This window comes from Panthera leo, chromosome B3 (assembly GCF_018350215.1).
Source record: "Panthera leo isolate Ple1 chromosome B3, P.leo_Ple1_pat1.1, whole genome shotgun sequence".
NCBI classification, from domain to species: domain Eukaryota; kingdom Metazoa; phylum Chordata; class Mammalia; order Carnivora; family Felidae; genus Panthera; species Panthera leo.
Genome location: NC_056684.1, coordinates 51,475,240 through 51,495,822, shown reverse-complemented (window position 1 = coordinate 51,495,822; position 20,583 = coordinate 51,475,240). Strand labels below are relative to the sequence as shown.

The 20,583-nt window shown below is 40.3% G+C and overlaps 1 protein-coding gene across 8 annotated transcripts in view; it reads right to left on the bottom strand.

Annotated features, from left to right (window-relative positions):
* Positions 1–20,583, bottom strand: part of FAM214A (family with sequence similarity 214 member A) — a 116,250-nt gene that overhangs the window by 86,461 nt on the left and 9,206 nt on the right. For 2 of the 8 annotated variants that reach the window (XM_042941977.1, XM_042941984.1), the window contains exons 1-2: positions 2,391–2,681; positions 1,943–2,059 (exon numbers count right to left, since the gene is read on the bottom strand). In XM_042941977.1, the coding sequence (XP_042797911.1) occupies positions 1,943–1,958 (16 nt within the window). In that variant the 5' untranslated portion in view covers positions 1,959–2,059; positions 2,391–2,681. The other 6 variants (XR_006203576.1, XM_042941983.1, XM_042941980.1 and 3 more) reach the window with 6 other exon arrangements.

Sequence of the window (20,583 nt, the reverse complement as noted above, 5' to 3'; positions counted from 1 at the left end):
TCCAACTGCAGGTCAAGAAATCCATTCAATGGGTTGTGACAGCAGTTTTTTTTTTTTCCTTTCAACGTTTTTTTTTTTTTTTTTTTTTTTTTTTTTTTATTTATTTTTAGGACAGAGAGAGACAGAGCATGAACGGGGGAGGGGCAGAGAGAGAGGGAGACACAGAATCGGAAACAGGCTCCAGGCTCCGAGCCATCAGCCCAGAGCCTGACGCGGGGCTCGAACTCACGGACCGCGAGATCGTGACCTGGCTGAAGTCGGACGCTTAACCGACTGCGCCACCCAGGCGCCCCAACAGCAGTTTTTAAAAATAGAAATAGAACAGAAAAGACAAGACCACACTCACAGAGTAAGGGTAAGTACGTTTTGTGAAAGGTTTATTTTTGTATTTCTATACTGTTTGGCAAAGTAAAAGATCCTTTAGGCCATGGGCCTAAAGATCCGTATCATCATGATGAAATATAATCATAATACTAAACTTGCAATTCTATCATTTTTACATCATAATGCTAAAGAAAGCTACAATTTTCAAGAGAAAAAATTTATTCTTATTCTATTTATTCTTAATGAATAAAGGTATTTATTTTTCCTAGTAATCTGTATCAGCACATAACTAACATTTTATTGTGTTTGGTACCAGTTTTGGCTAAAATAGAGATGTGTGCAAATATTATTTTTTTAAGCTGCTTACAGCCTTAAAGCAAATTTTAACAACAAAAAACCCCAAAACAAAGAGCTGCTTTTATTTTATTTATTTTGACATGCAATTACTGATCTAGGTGCCATTTTTCCAAAGTCACTGATGTACTCATCAGTGTTGAGATTTATAAATCTCAACTTGGCATTCTACACAAGCAACCTGCTTAGTAACAGTACACTTGCTAATACTTCATGCATACATAGCCGATTTTTTAAAAACAGCCAAACACTTAAAACTAATTTAAACCACTAACTTAAGTATGGCTTTCTCCACTTCTTCCTGGTGCATTTTGAAAGGCACCATTAGCAAAGCCCTATTTTAAAACTAGAAAAGAAAAAGGCTTTGAATACACTTTGAAAAAAATAAGGAAATAATATTTTATTACATCTTTTAAAAAATGAGCATCTCATTTATATGAAGATAAATTACTATTTCCAATCCTAAAGTCTCAACTCTGTCATCTAGTCCACCTCTGTACCAAATACAATAATCCTCTTCCAACAATGTTCCTTGGAATCAAACCCGCATCTAAAAGTCTTCACTCCTAACTACTACTATATTAATAATCTCCTAAACTTGGTCCTTGTCATTAATCAAAAGAAGGTTGATAAATTAGTGTTTAATTCCTTTTAAATCCTTGAAAAGCACAGTATACGTTATTCTCCTAAATCCTGAAAATACAGGTTTAGAAAGGAAAGGACACATTTAAGGCTCTGGACTGCTTTGCAAACTTTTAGAGTTTGCCTAAAGCACAAAAATCAGCTAATAAAAGCACTAACAGTAATAGAATAGTATTTGTCAACTCAATCTTAAATTTTCTCAGTTTATCAAGTTCAAGTTCTCCAGTTGAAAGTTTGTAACCGTAAAGTTGAAGTCAGATTGACGTTACCAGAAAAAAAAAAAAAAAAAAAAAAAAATTGTGACTCTAAAAAGATGTCAACTATTGTGGCAACGGATACAAATGCTGCTCCTGGTAATTTCATTTTGAGTGACACTAGAGTATCTCTTGAAATTACTACTTTCCAAACACTTCTGAAGAATATATCCTCCCATCTAGATTCTAACCCTGTCTTCCTTGTGCCCTCCTCTACCTCACCTGCTGGAACCTAGAACAGAAACAAGTGGGCATATGTAACAAGCAAAGAATTGATCCTGCCAGAGAATTAGGTTAACACTTACAAACCGGGGCACAATAAAATAAAAAAAAATAAAAAAAAAATCCTACTGAAGTAAGTCATTTACCTCGGTCTGGCTTCATTTTCACATCCAATTTCCACCCAAGGTGCTGTGAAATACACTTGTGGGTTCTTTCAACAAGCTCGCCGCTGATCCTGTGGCTACAGCTCCGTTTTCAAAATGCTGAAAGAGACCAAAATAAAATTAATCCAGGCTCTGACACCCAGACCTTGCAAGAAAACTACTGTGAACAGGCCTCTTCCTGGCAACTAACTGCGGTGACAGCAACCCTCGGCAGCTCCGAAAAAAGCAAAACTCTCTGTGCACGGCCTGCCCCATCTCCTCCGGACCCAGCACCCCTCTTCCCGCCCGTGTGCTCTCCAGGCCAAAGTGTCCTTCCTTGACACAGCGTCTCTGAACCAAAAGAAAGATCTATTTATAACCTGGAGGTACAGGCAAGAAAGAAAAAAAAAAAAAAAAAAAAAACAGGTTCAAGCAACAGGAGCTAACTAACCCCTTTGTAAAAAACGCCGCTGGGAACAGAGGCACCTCCGCACTGGCTGGTACAGAAATTCTCCGTCCAGGTGCCCGGGCGCAGGAAACTCTTCACGACCCCTAGCGCCTCGCCAGGAGCCCCGCCCGCCCCCGAAGGGCCTCACCTGTGTAATTACCCTCTGGCTAGCCTTCGTGTGGCAACCGCGGCCAAGTTTACACAATAAGAGGATCAGAAAGAAATGCGAGTCATCTCCTCGCGCCCAGCCCCCAGCCCCAAACGAACTCTACTGGGCTGTCCCGGGTCGCGCCCCCCCCCCCCCTCGCGACCGCCACACGCACCAGACCCCCAACCCTGACTGGCCCGACCTGAGGTGAGCCTGAGGAGGGGTGTTTACAGCTGGGCGCTCGCCCCTGCTCGGCGCAGCCTGCCCACTGCGGGCGCCTTCCGTCCCTCCGCGGCCCCGGATTTCCTTCAGCCTCGCCGCACCGAGCGCCGCGCCTGCCCCTCTTCCCGCCGGAGAGTTGTTTTCATGGCTCCCTCGGCCGACCTCTGCTGACTAACTCTCCCTCCTCACCCGTCCCAAGCCCTCCTCCTCTTGGCACTTCTCTACGCCGCTCGCCCAGCGGCTCACATCACACTCCCACCTCAGACCCGAGGCTCCGAGAGGCACAGGGCCGGCGAGAGCGGAACGTGGCGCGCAGCGGCCCCCGGGGCTGCGTTAGAGGACCATGGGGGCCCGAGACGACAAGCCCGACGCAGCTCCCGGGCGCCCTTGTGGCCATCCACCCCCGCCTCAGCCGCCGCCTCGCTTCACTCCCAGCGCTCAGCCCGTCCCCCTGCCCGACTCGCACCCGAGCCCCGCGGCCCCCGGGCTTTGCCCGCCCGTCGCCCCGGCCGGCCCGCTTGCCCTGCGCCTTTGCCAGCTCCTCGCCCGCCCGCTGTCTCTAGCTCTGGCGCCCCAGCTCCCGATCCCCCTCGCTCGCCCAGTTCTTTCTCTGCTGTTTGCCCTGTCAAAACACTGCCCGGGTCACGTGTCCCAACAACAGCCAACCCACCGCTCGTCACTTCCTCCCCGGCGGCCTCCGCGGCTGGCGCCCGGTTGTTATGGCAACACCCCGCACGCCCGGGGCCGCTAGCCCCGCGGCCTGGGTTTCGGTGCAGGTGCCCGACTGCTGCGCGGGCGCGGGGGAACGGCAGCTGCGAAGGGCTGACAGAGCCTGGGAGGCTCGGGAGGCGCGAGGCGCTGCGGCCCCGCTCGGCCCCTGGCCGCGCTGAGAGCCGGCTGCCGCGCGTCTGGGACCAGGAATCCGAGCTGCGCTATTAGAACACAGGGTGACTGGGGAGATGTCATCCCGGGCCTGCCCCAGACGTGGAGGATAATTATAGTCTCCTCCTCCTCCACATGGGATGTTGGCTCTGGGTTGTGACCGAGCCCCAGTGGATTGCAGCACACGGTGGAACCCGGGTCTAATGTGGCAGGAGAGGGGGCAGCCAGGCGCATCAAGGAGTGAGGAGTTCAAGAGCAAGAAGCCCCTCTCACTCTAGATTTTCCTAAATCCCTAGAGGTTTTAAGCAGAATTCGGAACCCAAGCTCCCAAGATACTCGCTGTGCTAAAAATAACTTTTATAACGTCTAAAACCCTGACTCATGGCAGGAAGACACTTTTGACACCATGTTATTGTTGAGGAGCTGTAATTTTGTTGTCCTATAACAATGTGACATGATGACATTTCGTGTTGTGATGTGTCATCACTTCAACACAAACAGATGACAAGGATCTGCAGTAATTAAAAAAAAAAAAAAAGCAGTCCTAACAAGGGCTGAAGCTATTAGCTACTCAGTTTATAGACAAAGTACATAGGGGGTTGTGAGCTCAAAACAAAGTACCAAATCTGCAATGCTCTTGCTGTCATATGAAAAGGTTTTTTTCTTTTAATGAAATAATCTTGCATTTAAGAATCAAAACCGGAAAGTATTATGGTAAGTCTAAAGGTGATTTATTTTAGGGGCACCTGGGTGGCTCTGACTCTTGATTTTGGCTCAGGTCATGTTCCCACCCACTGGTGGGATCAAGCTTCCCATGAGCTCTGTATTGACAGAGCAAAGCCTGCTTAGGATTCTCTCTGCCCCTCCCTTGCACTCTCTCAAAATAAACATTTTTTTAAAATTTTTTTTTAATGTTTATTTATTTTTGAGACAGAGAGAGACAGAGCATGAACAGGGGAGGAGCAGAGAGAGAGGGAGACACAGAATCTGAAACAGGCTCCAGGCTCTGAGCTGTCAGCACAGAGCCCGACGTGGGGCTTGAACTCACAGACCGTGAGATCATGACCTGAGCCGAAGTCAGACGCTTAACCGACCAAGCCATCCAGGCGCCCCAAAATAAACATTTTTTAAAAAGGTGATCTACTTTATAGTTTTTGTACTCCTTTGTGGTTTCCAAGGTTTTACAGTATTACTTTTACATCAGAAATTTTTGCATTTTTTTGCCTTACAACAAATACATGAAACTTCAATTAAGAAAAATACTAATTTTCTAGATGTTTTGATATTTACAGTAAAATCACATGGACAACTGCAATGATTAACCTTAACTCTAAGATTGTATCTAACCAAAACAGGGCAGAACATTCATGAGGGTAACATTTCATTTTCAGGAAAATGTTCTATCATGAAGATGAAACTTCTGGCAAATGGCAACAGTTCCTTAGTCTCTGTAATGGCTACAAATCTTAACTCCTAGTGGACCTGATTCTGATATTAGTGAATACTCTAATATGTAGTTTCCTTTGTGAAGTTTTACTTGTTCTACAAACACCTCTCGATTAACCTTGGTAATGGGAGACAGAAGGAACACTTCCAGATAATCCAAAACCCTAAATTTAGCACAACAGCTGGGACCAGATAACAGCTATTGTAAAAGGCTTAGTAAGTGAACAGATCTGGAAGCCAGATCTGCGATTTAGCTCCTTTTCCTCTGCCTATTTTGCAAAAGGTATAAAGACCAGAAAAAATGTTGAGAGCTGAAGTTGAGAATATTGGATAACATGGAACACAAATTAGAATTCTCTTTTCCATAATTCAGTTTTAATAGCACATAAATAAATGATGATGTCTGAACATTTCTTAGACTAACTTGAAGATTTTTATTAGGAATCTTAAATCTGTTTAACAATCGGAGATCATTATGTCAAAGAGTACTTAAAAGTGTTATTTTTGACCCATTCTTCAAGTTGTTTCATTCACTTAACACACATTTACTGAACACTCATTATTTGCTAGGCACATCCTAGTCTCAGAATAAAAGGTGATGAAAAACAGGGTCACTTTTCTTATGGAGCTTACAATATTGACTATGGCATAGCTTTGGTCAAGTCACATTCCAGAGCCTTTTTTCACCTGTAAAAATGAAGCATTTTAACTCTCACAGAAGGTAATTTCTTTCCTTTGTAAAGCAATTTTATTATTGTAGAAAACATATCCAGAATGGTTGGAAATAAGGACCCTCCCACAATGGCAACTCTAAGTGTTCGTGATAAATGTGTTTGCACTTTGGGGCACCCAAGCAAAACAAACATCTCTGGTTTCTACTTGGTGAGGGGTAAGGGTCAGCAAAGCAAGGAAGTCAAAACAGCTGACAGGAATCTTCCCCTTTTTCTATCTGATTTGCTCTCCACTTTGCTTTCCCCTAGTGTTCCAAAGACATATAATTTCAAAAAAAAAAAAAAAAAAAATCATTCTTCAGCAAGGACGTAATCCCCTCAACTTTTACAGGTTTTGTTGAAGTGGTATGTAACAAAACCGTATTTAATGGAGGTCTCTATTAGTTCTTTCACTGAGGTGTTGAGGATAACTGGTTTGCCCATTTTATTAATACAGGGCTGTTACTTTACCAAGGTCATGGAATGAGTCCAGGGTACCCGAATGAGCTCTACCAAAGTAGAGATGGGCACCCTTTTCTTCTTGTATCTCTAGCACTAAGCAGAGGACCTGGCACAGAATACATGTCAAACTTTATATTAACCAATAAAATTTTCGTTTACATGCCCCAAAACTGTACCCCGAATAGTGATTGACATTTTCTCTCTAGTAGGTTAAAGCTAGAGCGTTGGGAAATCAGTTAGTGGCACAAACTTCACATGTGAAGGAGAGGTTTTCACTGTCCTTGATGTACTGTCCCGTAATAGTAGGAATGTCCTGGTTTGAATTGTGCCCCCCAAAATATTATGTTGAATTCCTAATCCCTGTACTTGTGAATGTGACCTTGTTTGGAAATAGGGCCTTGCAGATATAATCAAGTTAAGCCCAGGTCATAATGGATTCAAGTGGGCCCCTAAATCCAACTACTAGTTTCCTAATAAAGTGAGAGCAATTTGAAGACAGAGGAGACAGGGAAGGTGGCCATGTGACAGAGACAGGAATGATACAGCCGCAAGCCTAAAGAATGCAAAAGATTGCCTGGAGCTACCAGAATTTATCAAGAAACAAGTGAGGATTTTCCTCCCGAGAATTCAGAGGGAGTATGGCACTGCCAATACCTTGATTTTGCCCTTCCCACTTTCAGAACCATGAGAGAATAATTATCATTGTTTTAAGGCACTCAACTTTGTTGTATTTTGTTACTGTAGCCTTAGGGAACTTATCTAGAACTCTAACAATATTGCTTTAATTTTTTTCTTGGCTTGTAAGTTGTATTGCTGATATTGCAAGTTTTCTAAAGTTCCAGGCTCCGAATGGTCACCTAAATATGGACATCTTCAATTCTGTAATAATTAGAGTAAATCACTTGCAAATGTGAAAAAAAAACTCTCAAGTGTGGAAGAACAACTTTGACCATAGATAAAGGATGATCATGACTAAGTGGTTGAGAATCATGAATTGAAAATACACTATTTTAAATATGGTGAATGGCCAATCTGTTTCATCATAAAATAATGAACAGTACAATTAACATGTAGATAAAGCTAGTCTTGCATTATAAGTAAAAAAAAAAAAAAAATCGAATTGTGTACTTTTAGTTCTTGAAATAACAAGAGGAAAGGCAAGCTATCTTTTCAGAAAGCTAACTTGTTTCCAATGGTTCACTTAAATTCATTGCAGTTCATTTGTTTCTAAGGGAGAAAGATTGTGGAGTTGTTGCTAAGGTATTGTTTCTAATAAACAATCCTCCACCTTCCCTTAAATTGACTGGCTGGTTTTTTGTTTTTTTTTTTTTTTTTTTTTTTTTTTTGAGGCTCCTGTTTGTCTACCTTCTATGACCACAAGTATAAGGAAATGAAAAGTGATTCTACTTCCTGTCTGCAGAAGTGACTGTAGTACTTAGAAATACAAAAGCATCTGAATTTCAAGCCATGGAAACCCTTAATCAGATTTGCTAAGCTGCTAGAAGTCTCTGAGTCATAGAGTTTTAAGATCTTTTGAAAAGTTAGTAATTGTTCATTTTTGTAACAGTAACTGTGCTTAGCAGTTCACAGATATTATACATTTGATCCTGTTACCACCTTCTTATCTCATGGATTAGCAAACAGGCTCAGAGAGGTAACTTTCCCAAAGCTATAGCTACTAAGTAGAAGGAGTCTACTTCCTTTAATGAGCTCATTTAATGTCTTTAACATTATGAAGTTAAATTATTCCAAAATTTTCAAATGGGAAAACTAAGGCTCAGGAACACTGAAAATGGTTGCACATTTATAATGTCAACTGGTTTATATAAACTTAGGCTCAATGCTTTGAGGTACAAGTTCTAAATAAAATGGTTCTGTTTTTGTTTTGTTTTTGTTTTTAATTTTTTTTTAACGTTTATTTATTTTTGAGACAGAGAGAGAGCATGAACAGGGGAGTGGTAGAGAGAGGGAGACACAGAATCTGAAACAGGCTCCAGGCTCTGAGCTGTCAGCACAGAGCCCGACGCGGGGCTCGAACTCACGAATCGTGAGATCATGACCTGAGCCGAAGTTGGACGCTTAACCGACCAAGCCACCCAGGCGCCCCTGTTTTTGTTTTTTGCATATAAACTCCAAAGAGCAAATAGCCACCAAGTTAATAACAGTAGCTAACTTTTCTTGAACACTTAAGTGGTAAGCACAATTGAGAACTCTATAGGGATTAGTTTGTTTAATCCCCATGACATCCCTGTGAAGTATTATTATCCCTATTTTAAAATTAAATAAATAGGAAAAGGGAAGTTAATAACATGCCCAAGGTGAAGCAATTAGGAAGTGGCACAGCCAAGATTCACACTCAGAGAACAGGACTTTGGAGCATAAGTTCTTAACCACCAACTGGTATTGGTCCCCTTTAGTTTGGTTTTCCACCCCAACCCTGTACTTTAATGCCACTGAGCTCCCGCCATTTCCCCATCATGCATCCCTCCCCAGTTCCTAAACCTTTCTGGACTTTGAAGGCCCAAGTCCTACCTTATCATGTGTTCTAAAGCCCACACTCAAGTGTTTTCTCTGAACGCCTATTTTTACTCTTAAAACTACATTTTATCTTTTAAGGGCAGAAATCAAACGTGACCTCAAATTCCCTTATATTTCTTATGTTGAATAGCACCAGACTGGGCACAAAGACTCAAGTAATTTTTCAAGACCTAAAAGCCATCACTATTCTCTAGAACTGTTCCAGCCAGTCAGTAGCCACTAGCCACCTGTGGCTACTGAGTACTTCAAACGTGGCTGGTGAAACTGAGAAACACAATTTTTAATTTTAATTAATTTAAATGGAATGATGGGTTCTTGGTTTCAATAATAGAAAACTATGTCTGGAAAAAGTTGAGTATGTGAATCTACTTTTTCCAACTGTAAATTTTAGGGTATCTAAATACAGATCAATTATTTCTATTGTAAGTTTAGCACCCAAACTCAAAGTGTAAAACATACACCAGATTTCAAAAGACTTAGTAATAAAAATGAATGTAAAATATCTCTATTAATACTTTTACAATATTGACATGTTGAAATGATCCTATTTTAGATTAGGTTTCTTTTTAAATTTTTAAAATATGGCTACTGAACGTAAAGCTACATGTGTAGCTCACGTAATATTTTTATTAGGACTGCTTTATGACAGAAGACATTTGAAATCAGCTCTCCTCCTAACCAAGTGATGCCTTTCGAGGGGTGCAAATTTTGAGATAAGGGAACTTGCTGCTTGCTCCAGTCCTGTCAAGAAGAGTTCCATGCATCCTAACGGACCTGGAGTGCACCACAACATGGTAAGAATGTACCTTAGATTTGGTAGGAATAGCAGTGAAATTTCCTTTAAAGCACATGTTGGATTCAGTTGAGTTTTCACAGAAGTTCTTTTTTGCCGCATGCCTCTCAGAGGCTCACATACAGAACTACCTTAACCCAAACGGTGTGAACTATTTTCAGAAGTAGTGATGGGTGGACTTCTCTAAACAGTTCAACTCTCCATGAGCTGGTAGTGCCATTAACTCTGTTATAAGTAAAATTACTGATCCTTTTCCTCTTTTCATCAGAATATATTAGTTCACTGCATTCTAATGGTAATTCTACTGATAGTGCTTTTGATACTTAAAAAAAAAAAAAAAGGAATCCATACCATTTAACTCAAAAAGTAGATATAAACAACAATAATCTCTATTTCAAAATGTGCATAGTAAAGTAAATGATTAGATATTTCAGGGAAAAAAAATTGGAAGCAGAGTCTGTAAGAAAAATCTTTTCTTAGGTTCTATTATCTTAGGTTAAGAAAAAAAAAAGTTTTCTAAGACTGCACAGAAATAATGCAGAAAACCCCAACTCTTTTTTACAAATGGAAAAACACATAATTGAAACTAAATCTTCACATATACCGGATAGAGCAATCTGCAATGTATTTTTAGTAAATCAAACTTCTGCTGCTTCTATCAGAACCCCAAAAGCTCAGTTCAGCATAAAGAGAATTCTAGAAGTGATTCTTTATTTGCCTGTTGTGTATATCTCAATAATTTCATACTGCCATGCTTCAGAGAGACAGGAACATTAGCTGCCTCTTTATTCTAAATTGCACAGGCAAAATTATGTACTTGTAACTCAGTGTAATTGGTCTTTATTTCCAAAATGTCATTCTTGTCTAACATAAGTGTAATCCAATTCAGCATTCACTGAACTTTGTATGCCAAATACTTTGCTGGGCCCCTAGAGAGACAAAGGCTAGAAAAGCTAGTACTGACCCCTCAAAAATTTTATTAATCTAAAAAGAAGATAGCCATGTAAATAAATAACTACAGCTTAGTTTTATTACAGGAAAAAAAATTCATGCATAAAGAACACAGCTCAAAAAGAAAAAAAAAAAATCACTTCTCTCTAGGAGAAGGAATTGCTCAAGAAGGAAGGAACGTATTAGCCATGTTTTAGAAGATGAAGAGGAGCTCATTGGACAGGCAAAATAGGGTGGGATGGAGATGAAGGAAATTGTTCCCAACAGATGAAGCACAGCATGTCACTGAAGCATGACAGAACACACTTTGTTCAAGATGCCCTATTAGAAGGTCAGATTTAAGAAAGTTAAATGCAAATGATTAGGTACAGCATTAGACAAAGCCCCTTTTTTAAAAAAACTAACCCCAGTTCTTCATCACCGCCCCCCCCCCCCCTCCAAGTTCCATGCCTTTCCCATGTAACTGCAGTCTCTCTCAGTAATAGGTCAGAATACATTTCCCAGATCCTGGTTCAGCCATGTGACTTGCTTTGAGGAAAAGAATGAGGCTAAAATGGTGGTTTTGAGCTAGACCTTAAGAGGCCTTGGCTGTTTGCTCTCTTGTACCTCTGCCATTAACATGAGAAACACTTGCCAGGGCTACCCTACTGGTCCCTGGAAGATGAGAGAAAAGTGGAATGAACTCTAACCACCTTTCCTGACCCACAGATCAACCCAGCTTTGATTAGCAAAACCCCCACAATCAACCCATATATCCACATCCCCGAGTATAAATTGTTTTATACAACTGGAGTCATTTGTTTTGCAGCATTATTGCAGCAATAGCAAACCAATGTAGCCATAACAGTGAACTTGGATTTTATCATGTGAATGACAGAAAACTATAAACAATTTTAACAGATAACTAAATTGTTTCAGAAACAATTGGCTTCAGCAACAAAGTGGAGGACAGAGATGGAAAGAGGATGGTGGGAGAGGTAGTGGCAAAGAAGTTATTTTAATGGGCCAACCCCAAGAGTATGCAGATCTGAACCAAGGCAATGGCAGTGGAAATGGAGTAGAAAAGACAGACTGGAGAGAGATTTAAAAGGGAGAATTGATAGAAAAAAAGAGAAGGGAGCATTTTTGTCTCCACTACTCCATCCCAACCTGGCTTGGAATAGTTGGTGGATCAACAGGTACTAGTAGGAAATACAAAACAAAGATCAGATTGGCCACTGAGTGCTGGGGTAGGGGTAGGAAATAGGAGTATTTAGTTTTAGATACATGATGCCTGAAAAACCTGTAAGCATCTAGACAAACATTCTGAAGGTAAAGAAAGATTCTGCTCTGGAGATTGGGGATGAGGTCTCATCTAGGTATATATTACTCAGAAACCATTAGCATACAAATGGTGGCTTCCCCATGGGTGCAGATGGGGAGATGATGGCTTAAGAGAAGGATAGGTGCTCAGATGTTGGCTGTTGCAGGGAAGTCAAAAGAAGGACTGAGAAATATTCTTTTGATTTCTCTATCCTGTTACCCCTAAGAGAAAAACTCTTTTTACAAATGGACAGAGGTAGCCTGGGCCCCATTGAACTCACTGTGTATTCAATAACCCACAACTGGGAAATTCACAGTGTAGTTGCTTTGAATCAGATCACTACTTTGCACCAGGTCAGGGCAGCATAATTCTGAGAACAGTCAACAGATTTACCCTGAACACTTATTTTGGGAATTCAATATCATCTGTACTATATCCCAAAAAGGCCATTATCCATGATCTCATGAAGTGCACTGGCAAAATCCAACATGCAGAGATCTCACCAAAATTGTTTTTCTGAGAGTAATGCACTGCACTTCAGAAACATTTTCTGATTTATAGGCATGACACATATGAAAAACCAAGAAAATAAATTCTCCCCAGCTCTTATTCTTAAGTGCCCGTGTACTCAATTTCTCTTCAGTGTGCTCTATGCATGACATTTTCCTCCCAATAAGTTATGGCTTATTTCTGTCTCTTCATCAGGATACACTGTGATGATTCTAGGAAACATGCCAGGTATTGATGGCTTGTCTGGCAAATGATATCCACACAGCAAAGATATGGCAACATGAATATAAAATAAAACCAGTATGGCTGTTTGGATTGTTAGATATTTATACAGGACAGACCCTGGCTGTGGCTTTTAATAGGAAAGTAGTTCTAGGCCATGCAAGAGAACTCAAAGTACCCTCCTCTTTTGTGGCCCTCTTTTTTATTTTTTTGCCATGTAACCCTATTCTCCTGGCCACAAGTGATTGAATCAGGGTAATACCTGACCTGAAGAAAACACTCTATAGGCTGGCAAGTGGCCTGTGAAGTAGTTTAGCCCTAGAGAACTCAGCCCAGAAGGAATACAATATATCCGCTAGTGACTAGCTAATCATACTCTTTATGATGGTGGTGGTAGAAGGGTAGTCATGTGCTTGAGGCATACAGAGTTAGTTACAGCTGGAGCAGAGAGCAGACACAGAGGATTCCCTAACAGTGAGCAATTGAAAATTGAGTAAGAGATACCCAGTTCTGAAAGAGCATTAAGTGCTCTTAAGCCAAGGACTACAAGTAGACTGCTGGGGGTGTTTCTAGTCCCAAGTGATGGGAATGATGGCCCAATTTTCTGTGAAGCCTATGTTTTCTGAGATTTTGTTGTTGTTGCTGTCTTTCATGGTTCTGTAAATCTTTCCAAACAAAGGCAACCTGAACATCCCTAATAGTTGAAACTCAAAAGTATCTCATACAATTTTATATTACTTCCAAATTATGAGTGAAAAATGTCAAAATACAGGTGTGCCTGGGTGGCTCAGTGGGCTAAGCGTCTGACTTAGCTTCAGGTCATGATCTTACTGTTTTTGAGTTAGAGCCCCGCGTCGGGCTCCGTGCTGACAGCTCAGAGCCTGGAGCCTGCTTCACATTCTGTGTCTCCCTCTCTCCCTGTCCCTCTCCTACTTGTGCTTTTGCTCACTCTCAAAAATAAACAAACATTTAAAACAAACAAAAAATTATTTTAAAAATGTCAAAATACATTAATGAATTAGATTGCCTACAAATGTCAATCATTCAATCAACAATATGTAGTAATTACCTGCTATGTGCCAGACGTGAACTAGCATTAGGAATTTAATAGTGAACAAGATTGACATGACTCCTGACTGTATGGTGCTATAGTCCAGCCTGGAATACTTAGACCGCTTGGCTCTTAACATGTACTATATGGACAGATCTAAACTTAACAGGTCTCAGAAGCTTGTGATCTACATTTTCTTTGAATATTCATGGTTTTCTAAATGTATCACATTGACAAGGGTGTGGCATATGCTAACACTTTAGGGATACAACATTTACATTAGAATAAAGTTTAGTTCAGAGGTTTTAAAGATTTACTGTATTTGGAAACAAAGCAAATGATAGAAAATGGGGCTAACAAAACTTTTAACTATTAAGTAGAACATGGCCACTGAGTAGAGCCAGAAGGACAGTAACAAGATGAGGCTTGCAGAAATCAACAAAAAAGAATAAGCTGATGACATTTATATGCCAGTATTTTGCAACAGTGGTAATGTGCCACCTACAAATCAAAGTGAGCCCCCGAAGTAAAAAGGCCATTTTTCTTCGTCCTCAGTAAAAGATAAACTGAAAATTAATGGCATGGATTGCCCAAGATAACAAGGCTAACAAAGATATAGGTGATTCATTAACCCAGATTGAAGAAAAATGGAGAAGATGGAATCTGGTGCTTGGTGAAATTGAAATGTCAAGGAATGGACATTGATACATCCTGCTGGGAACTCGATAGTCAAGCAAAAATTTTTAATGCTGTATTTCTTAGATCACCTAAAATTAAGAGTAAATATATTTCCAGTGAAGGTAAGATGGTCCAGTGAGAGTGGAGAATTTTGGGAACACTGTTAAGGTCTTCAAAGTTTCTCAGATTCTCTAGCTATTATTTTATTTGGAGTATCAGAGGACTGATGCTCTTTATATTCTACCATTCACATTTTTTCAGGCTGTCTCTTCAAGATTCCCAAATCCCTGAACACCTGAACTTGTACTTGCTGTAAGAGGTAGTTTGATTGCTATAGTACTGCTATCGAGATTATCTCTTACTGTCTTCAATTCAATGGATTGCAGTTTCAATGCCTGCAGTTCTTTAAGGAAAGAACACAGATGACTTTAGAAATTACAGATGGCATAACTACAGCTACCGAAGATAATTTTAATTACCTCAAAATTTTATTTACCTAATTTTATACAAATTTGAAAATTAATAAAAGTGGGTATTATGGAAAATATCAAGTATAAAATGGAGTTGAGAACAGGTAGAGAACCAGACTAGACCAATCATCATCTAAGAAATACAATAGCCAGGGTGCCTGGGTGGCTCAGTCAGTTAAGCGTCTGACTCAGTTTCAGCTCAGGTCAGATGTCACAGTTTGTGGGCTTGAACCCTGCATTGGCCATTGTGCTGGCAGTGTGGAGCCTGCTTGGGATTCTCACTCTCCCTCTCTCTCTTTCAAAATAAATAAACTTAAAAAAAAAAAAAAAAAAAAAAGCAATAGAATAGCCAAAGATCTACTCCTAAAGAGTTACCAGACCCAGAAGACTTTACAAGTTTACATGAGAATTCTACAAAACCATCATTTCATTCTGAGACCAACATAATCCTGATAACAAACCAAAATGGAAAGTACTGTCTCTGTCTCCCCTTCAAAAAAAAAAAAAAACCCACAAGAAACAACTCACATTTATAAACATAGAAGCAAAAATCCCAAATACAGTATCAGCTCAGAATATGGTAGTGTGGTAAAGGAATATATTACATCATGACTAAGAGAATTTATTGTAGGAATACACAACTGCTTCAAAATAATGAAGTCTATTTTTTTAGAACATTAAAAAAAAAGTTTATTTAACTTTAGAGAAAGAAAGAGCAGGGGAGGGGCAAGGAAAGAAAGAGAAACCCAAACAGGCTCCCATCTGTCAGGCCAAAACTCAAAACAGGGCTCAATCTCACTAACCCTGAGATCATGACCTGAGCCAAAAATCAAAAGTCAGACACTCAACCAACTGAGCCACCCAGGAGCCCCTATGAAGTCTATTAATACAAATCACCACACTATCCATTTAAAGGAAATAGAAACCAAATGATCATCTTAGGCTGAAGAGTACACTTGACAAAATTTAATTCCATCCCTATCAAAATGTCAAAGAAAGCTGAGAGTAAAACTTCCTTATAGAGAATTCTACGTAACACTACAGCAAGCATCACACCTAATCGTGAAACATTCAAAGCAAGAATTTCCTTGAAAGTAAAAAAACAAGAATACTTCCACCACTGCTATTCACTATTTAAGGTTTTAGTTAACACACATTGAAACAGGAAGAAACCTAAAATACAAGTCAATGGAAAAGAGGAAACAAAACCTATTTCAGAAGTTATGGTTAAACTATTAGAACTAATGAGGAAATTCAATATAAGATCAATATTTGAAAAGTTAATAGTTTCTAATACTCCAACAATAGCCAGTTAGAGAATATTAGGGGAAGGAGATCCATTCACAATAGCAACAAAACCATCACATCACTTAGAAGTAAATCTAATGAGGGGCGCCTGGTTGGCTCAGTCGGTTGTGCATCCGACTTCAGCTCAGGTCATGATCTCGCAGTTTGTGAGTTCGAGCCCTGCGTCGGGTTCTGTGCTGACAGCTCGGATCCTGGAGCCTTCTTCAGATTCTGTGTCTCCCTCTCTCTCTGCCCTTCCCCCACTTGTGCTCTGTCTCTGTCTCTCAAAAATGAATGTAAAAAAAAAAATTAAAAAAAAGAAGTAAACCTAATGAAAAATGTTAAAGACTTACATGGAAAAAAACAATGACAGAAAAGAAGACAAGATAGCTAGAGAGACAGACAATGTTTCCTGGATAGGAAACCCCAGTGTTTTGAAGAGAAGGTTTTTCAATCTACAAAATCAATGCAATCTCAATCAAAATCTCCAAAAAATTTTTAAATGGAATATTTTGATTACAAAAGTTTACATGCAACACTAGAATGACACAACATAGTGAAAGGCTTACACGAACAGCACAGTGAAAACTATTAACTAACGAATGGCCTCTTCAAGGCTTGCTTTTCATGCTCACATAATAAAAGATAGTAGCTGGGATGACTGTGTGACTCGGTTAAGTGACTGACTCCTGATTTCAGCTCTGGATCAGGTCATGATCTCATGGTTGTGAGATTGAGTTCCATGTCAAGCTCCACGCTGGGAGTGGAGCTTAAGATTCTCTCTCTCTTCCTCTGCCTCTGGAATGGTCTTTCCCTCTCTCAATCTCTCGCTCTCTCTCAAAAAGAAGAGGAAACAAGAGGAAACAAAGAAAGGAGAGAGGGGAGAGACGGGGGGAGAGAGAGAGAGAGAGAGAGAGAGATAGAGAGAGAGAGATAGAGAGAGATAGAGAGAGAGAGATAGAGAGAAAGAGAGATAGAGAGAGAGAGAGAGAGAGAGAGATAGAGAGAGATAGAGAGAACGAGAGATAGAGAGAACGAGAGATAGAGAGAACGAGAGATAGAGAGAACGAGAGATAGAGAGAGAGAGAGATAGAGAGAGATAGAGAGAGAGAGAGAGAGAGAGATAGAGAGAGAGATAGAGAGAGAGATAGAGAGAGAGATAGAGAGATAGAGAGAGAGATAGAGAGAGAGATAGAGAGAGAGAGAGAGAGTCGTTGTGGGGGAATGGCAGAGATGAATGCCTGCACAATTTAAATCCTCTCTCACACCTAGTCCTCCTTTCTTTTGTTCAGCACCTATACATGAGTTCTCTAAATTCAGTGCACTATATGACTGTTTTGTACTTTGATACATTCTCTTAAAATACAAGACCCTAGAATTTTGCAACTTTTCGCATCAGTCTCTGCATCTCACACTTAAGCTTCTGAGTACATTTAAATACATGATTGCTTAGAATTAAAACAGGTAATACCCTGTCTCCTTTGACACTCAAAAATTCAAAGAAATTTGACCTGATGCCTTGGTGTCACATCAGCTAGAAAATACAAAACACAAATAAATGCTGAAAGAAAACATTTCGAACACTCCCCAAAACACACTGTTTTACAAGAGCACTGTTGCCAAAATTAGAAAAATCCATTACGTTTTTAAAATCTAATTTAAAAATACTTTGTCTTACCAATTTCACTGAACATATACTTTTCCACTTTTAAATTTAATAATTTCTGTGTGTTCTCCGATAGCAAAAAAAAAAAAAAAAAAAAAAAAAGAATAGTAGAAAAAGCTATCGCTTCTTTTTTGACTACTTTTTTTGAATAATTTTTATTTAATGTTTATTTTTCACAGAGAGAGAGAGAAGAGAGTGTGAGCAAGGGCAGGGCAGAGAGAGACAGACAGAGGATCCAAAGCAGGCTCTGTGCTGAGAGCAGAGAACCCGATGCAGGGCTCCAACTCAGGGGCCTTGAGATCATGACCTGAGCCGAGGTACGATGGTTAACCAACTGAGCCACCCAGATGCCCCTTTTTTGACTACTTTTTAAATGTTAGTTGTCCCCCCAAATTTGCCAGTTTTCTTTCATCAGTCTACAGGCACTCTCCGGGCAAGACCAAGCTTCAAGTATTCCCCACAAGCTAAACAGCTTCCCTATTTACAATTCTGCACCATTCACCCTTTCCCCTGAACTCTATACCACCTACTATCTACACCCATTAGGACAGCCTAAAGGTCCTTTCTCAAAAAAGTAAATCAATAGCATTTCCTTCATTTCCTAAAAACCTCTGCTCCTTTCCTGCCTTTCCTTTCTTGGAGATATATCATCATTCCCTATTCATTCATACAGTATCTATCAAGCACCTGTTATGCACAATCACTGTTCTGGATGTTTGAAACCACAGTGACCAAAACAAAGATCCCAGTCTTCAAGGGCCTCCTATTCTGAGAGCTGGTAGATAATAAATTAAGTGATATGGTATATTAAAAGTTAGGAATAAATAGAACAGAGTGAGACTTGAGGAAGGGCTTTTTTTTTTTTTAATGTTTATTTTTGAGAGAAAGCAAGTGTGAGCAAGGGAGGGGCAGGGGGGCAGGCAGAGGATCTGAAATGGGCTCTGTGCTGACAGCAGAGAGCCCCATGAAGGGTCTGATCTCAGGAACCATAAGATAATGACCTGAGCTGAAATCAGAGGCTTAACCAACTGAGCCACCCAGGCACCCTGAGGAGATAGACCTTGTAGATGTAACCTGAAGGTGTTAAAGGCAGTTAGCATGTGGATATCTAAAGAAAGACTGTTTCAGACAAAGAGAAGAGTCCGTGCAAAGGCCCAAAGCAAGAACATTCCCTTGTATACTTAAGAGTAACTTGCTAGAACATAGTAAATGGGGGAGGCAGGGGAATAGGTGGGGTGAAGGGAGTAAGATGAAGAGAGAAGATGGAGGGCCATATTATATGGAGCCTTAAGGGCTAATGGAGGGACTTTGACCATTGCATGCCTTTGAGCAGAGACATTATGTAATCTTATCTTTAAAAAGTTCACTGACTGCTCTGTGGAAATTAGACCTTAGTGAGGCAAGACCATATCCTACAAGCTAGTTAGTAGGTGATTACTACAATCCAGCTAAGAGCTAGTAATAGCTTGGAATGCCATCATCTCTCTTACTCAAGCTGGGAACCTGAAAGAATTCCTCCTAGGCATTCCCCTTTCCCATTTCCCAAATCATTTCCTCACCCTCCCAACACACATACCTGGATTCTATTTCCAAATAGCAACCATGCCCTCCACCTCTTACCACAGCCTCCATTCAGGCTTATCTGGACCACTGAGATGGCCTCCTAACTGGCCTTCCTGTCTCTGACTTACCCCTTAGTCTATCAGCCAGGATATCCTTCTGATCACAGGGAACCTTAGTCTGGGATATATACACAGACTTCACTAGGTCTATGATACTGAGAAAAGTACATTTTCAGTAAAATCTAACTGAAATTTAGTATTTTCTTTGATTATGAATGTAAGAAACCATAGTATTAGAACCCATGATGTCATCAATAGTAATTACAGATATTTTCATATCACATTATAGTTGAAACCTACATCTCAACATCATAATTATTACTTCGAAATTATGTTATTAGATCTACCGCTAGATCTTTTTGAAAATGTGCTAATGGTGGGGTGCCTGGGTGGCTCAGTCAAGCTGAATTTGGCTCAGGTCATGATCTCATGGTTCATGAGTTTGAGCCCAAGTTGAGCTCTACGCTGACAGCTCGGAGCCTGAAGCCTACTTTGGATTCTTTGTCTCCCTCTCTCTGCCCCTCTGCCACTCATGCTCTGTCTCTCGGTCTCTCAAAATTAAATAAACATTACAATTTTTTTTCTACTTTAAGAATAAAATGTGCTAATGGACAAATATCATAATTAAGAAATATTTGTATTTCAATATTATAGGATTTCTTAACTTTTATTTTTGAGAGAGAGAGAGAGAGAGAGAGAGAGAGAACACTCAAGCAGGGAGGGGAAGAGAGAGGGGGAGACAGAGAATCCCAAGCAGGCTTCTCATTGTCAGCACAGAGCCTGATGCGATGCTCAAACTCACAAACTGAGATCATGACCTGAGCTGAAATCAAGAGTCAGTCGCTTAACCAACTGAGCCACCCAGGCACCCCATGGATTCTTTTTTTTGTTGTTTTCAATAATTATTTTGAGAGAGAGAGAAAGAGAGAACAGGAAGAGGGAGGTAGACACAGGGTCCAAAGCAGGCTCTGCAGTGACAGCAGATGCAGGGGTTGAACTCACCAACTATGAGATAATGACCTGAGCCAAAGTCACATGCTTAACTGACTGAGCCACCCAGGCACCTCACCATTAGCACATTTTCAAAAAGATCTAGCGGTAGATCTAATAACTATCATAATTTCAAAGTAATAATTATAGATGATGTTGAGATGTAGGTTTCAACTGTAATAAAACCAAGAGTCAGACACTTAACTGCCACCCAGGCACCCCTCTATGTATTTTAATTTATACAT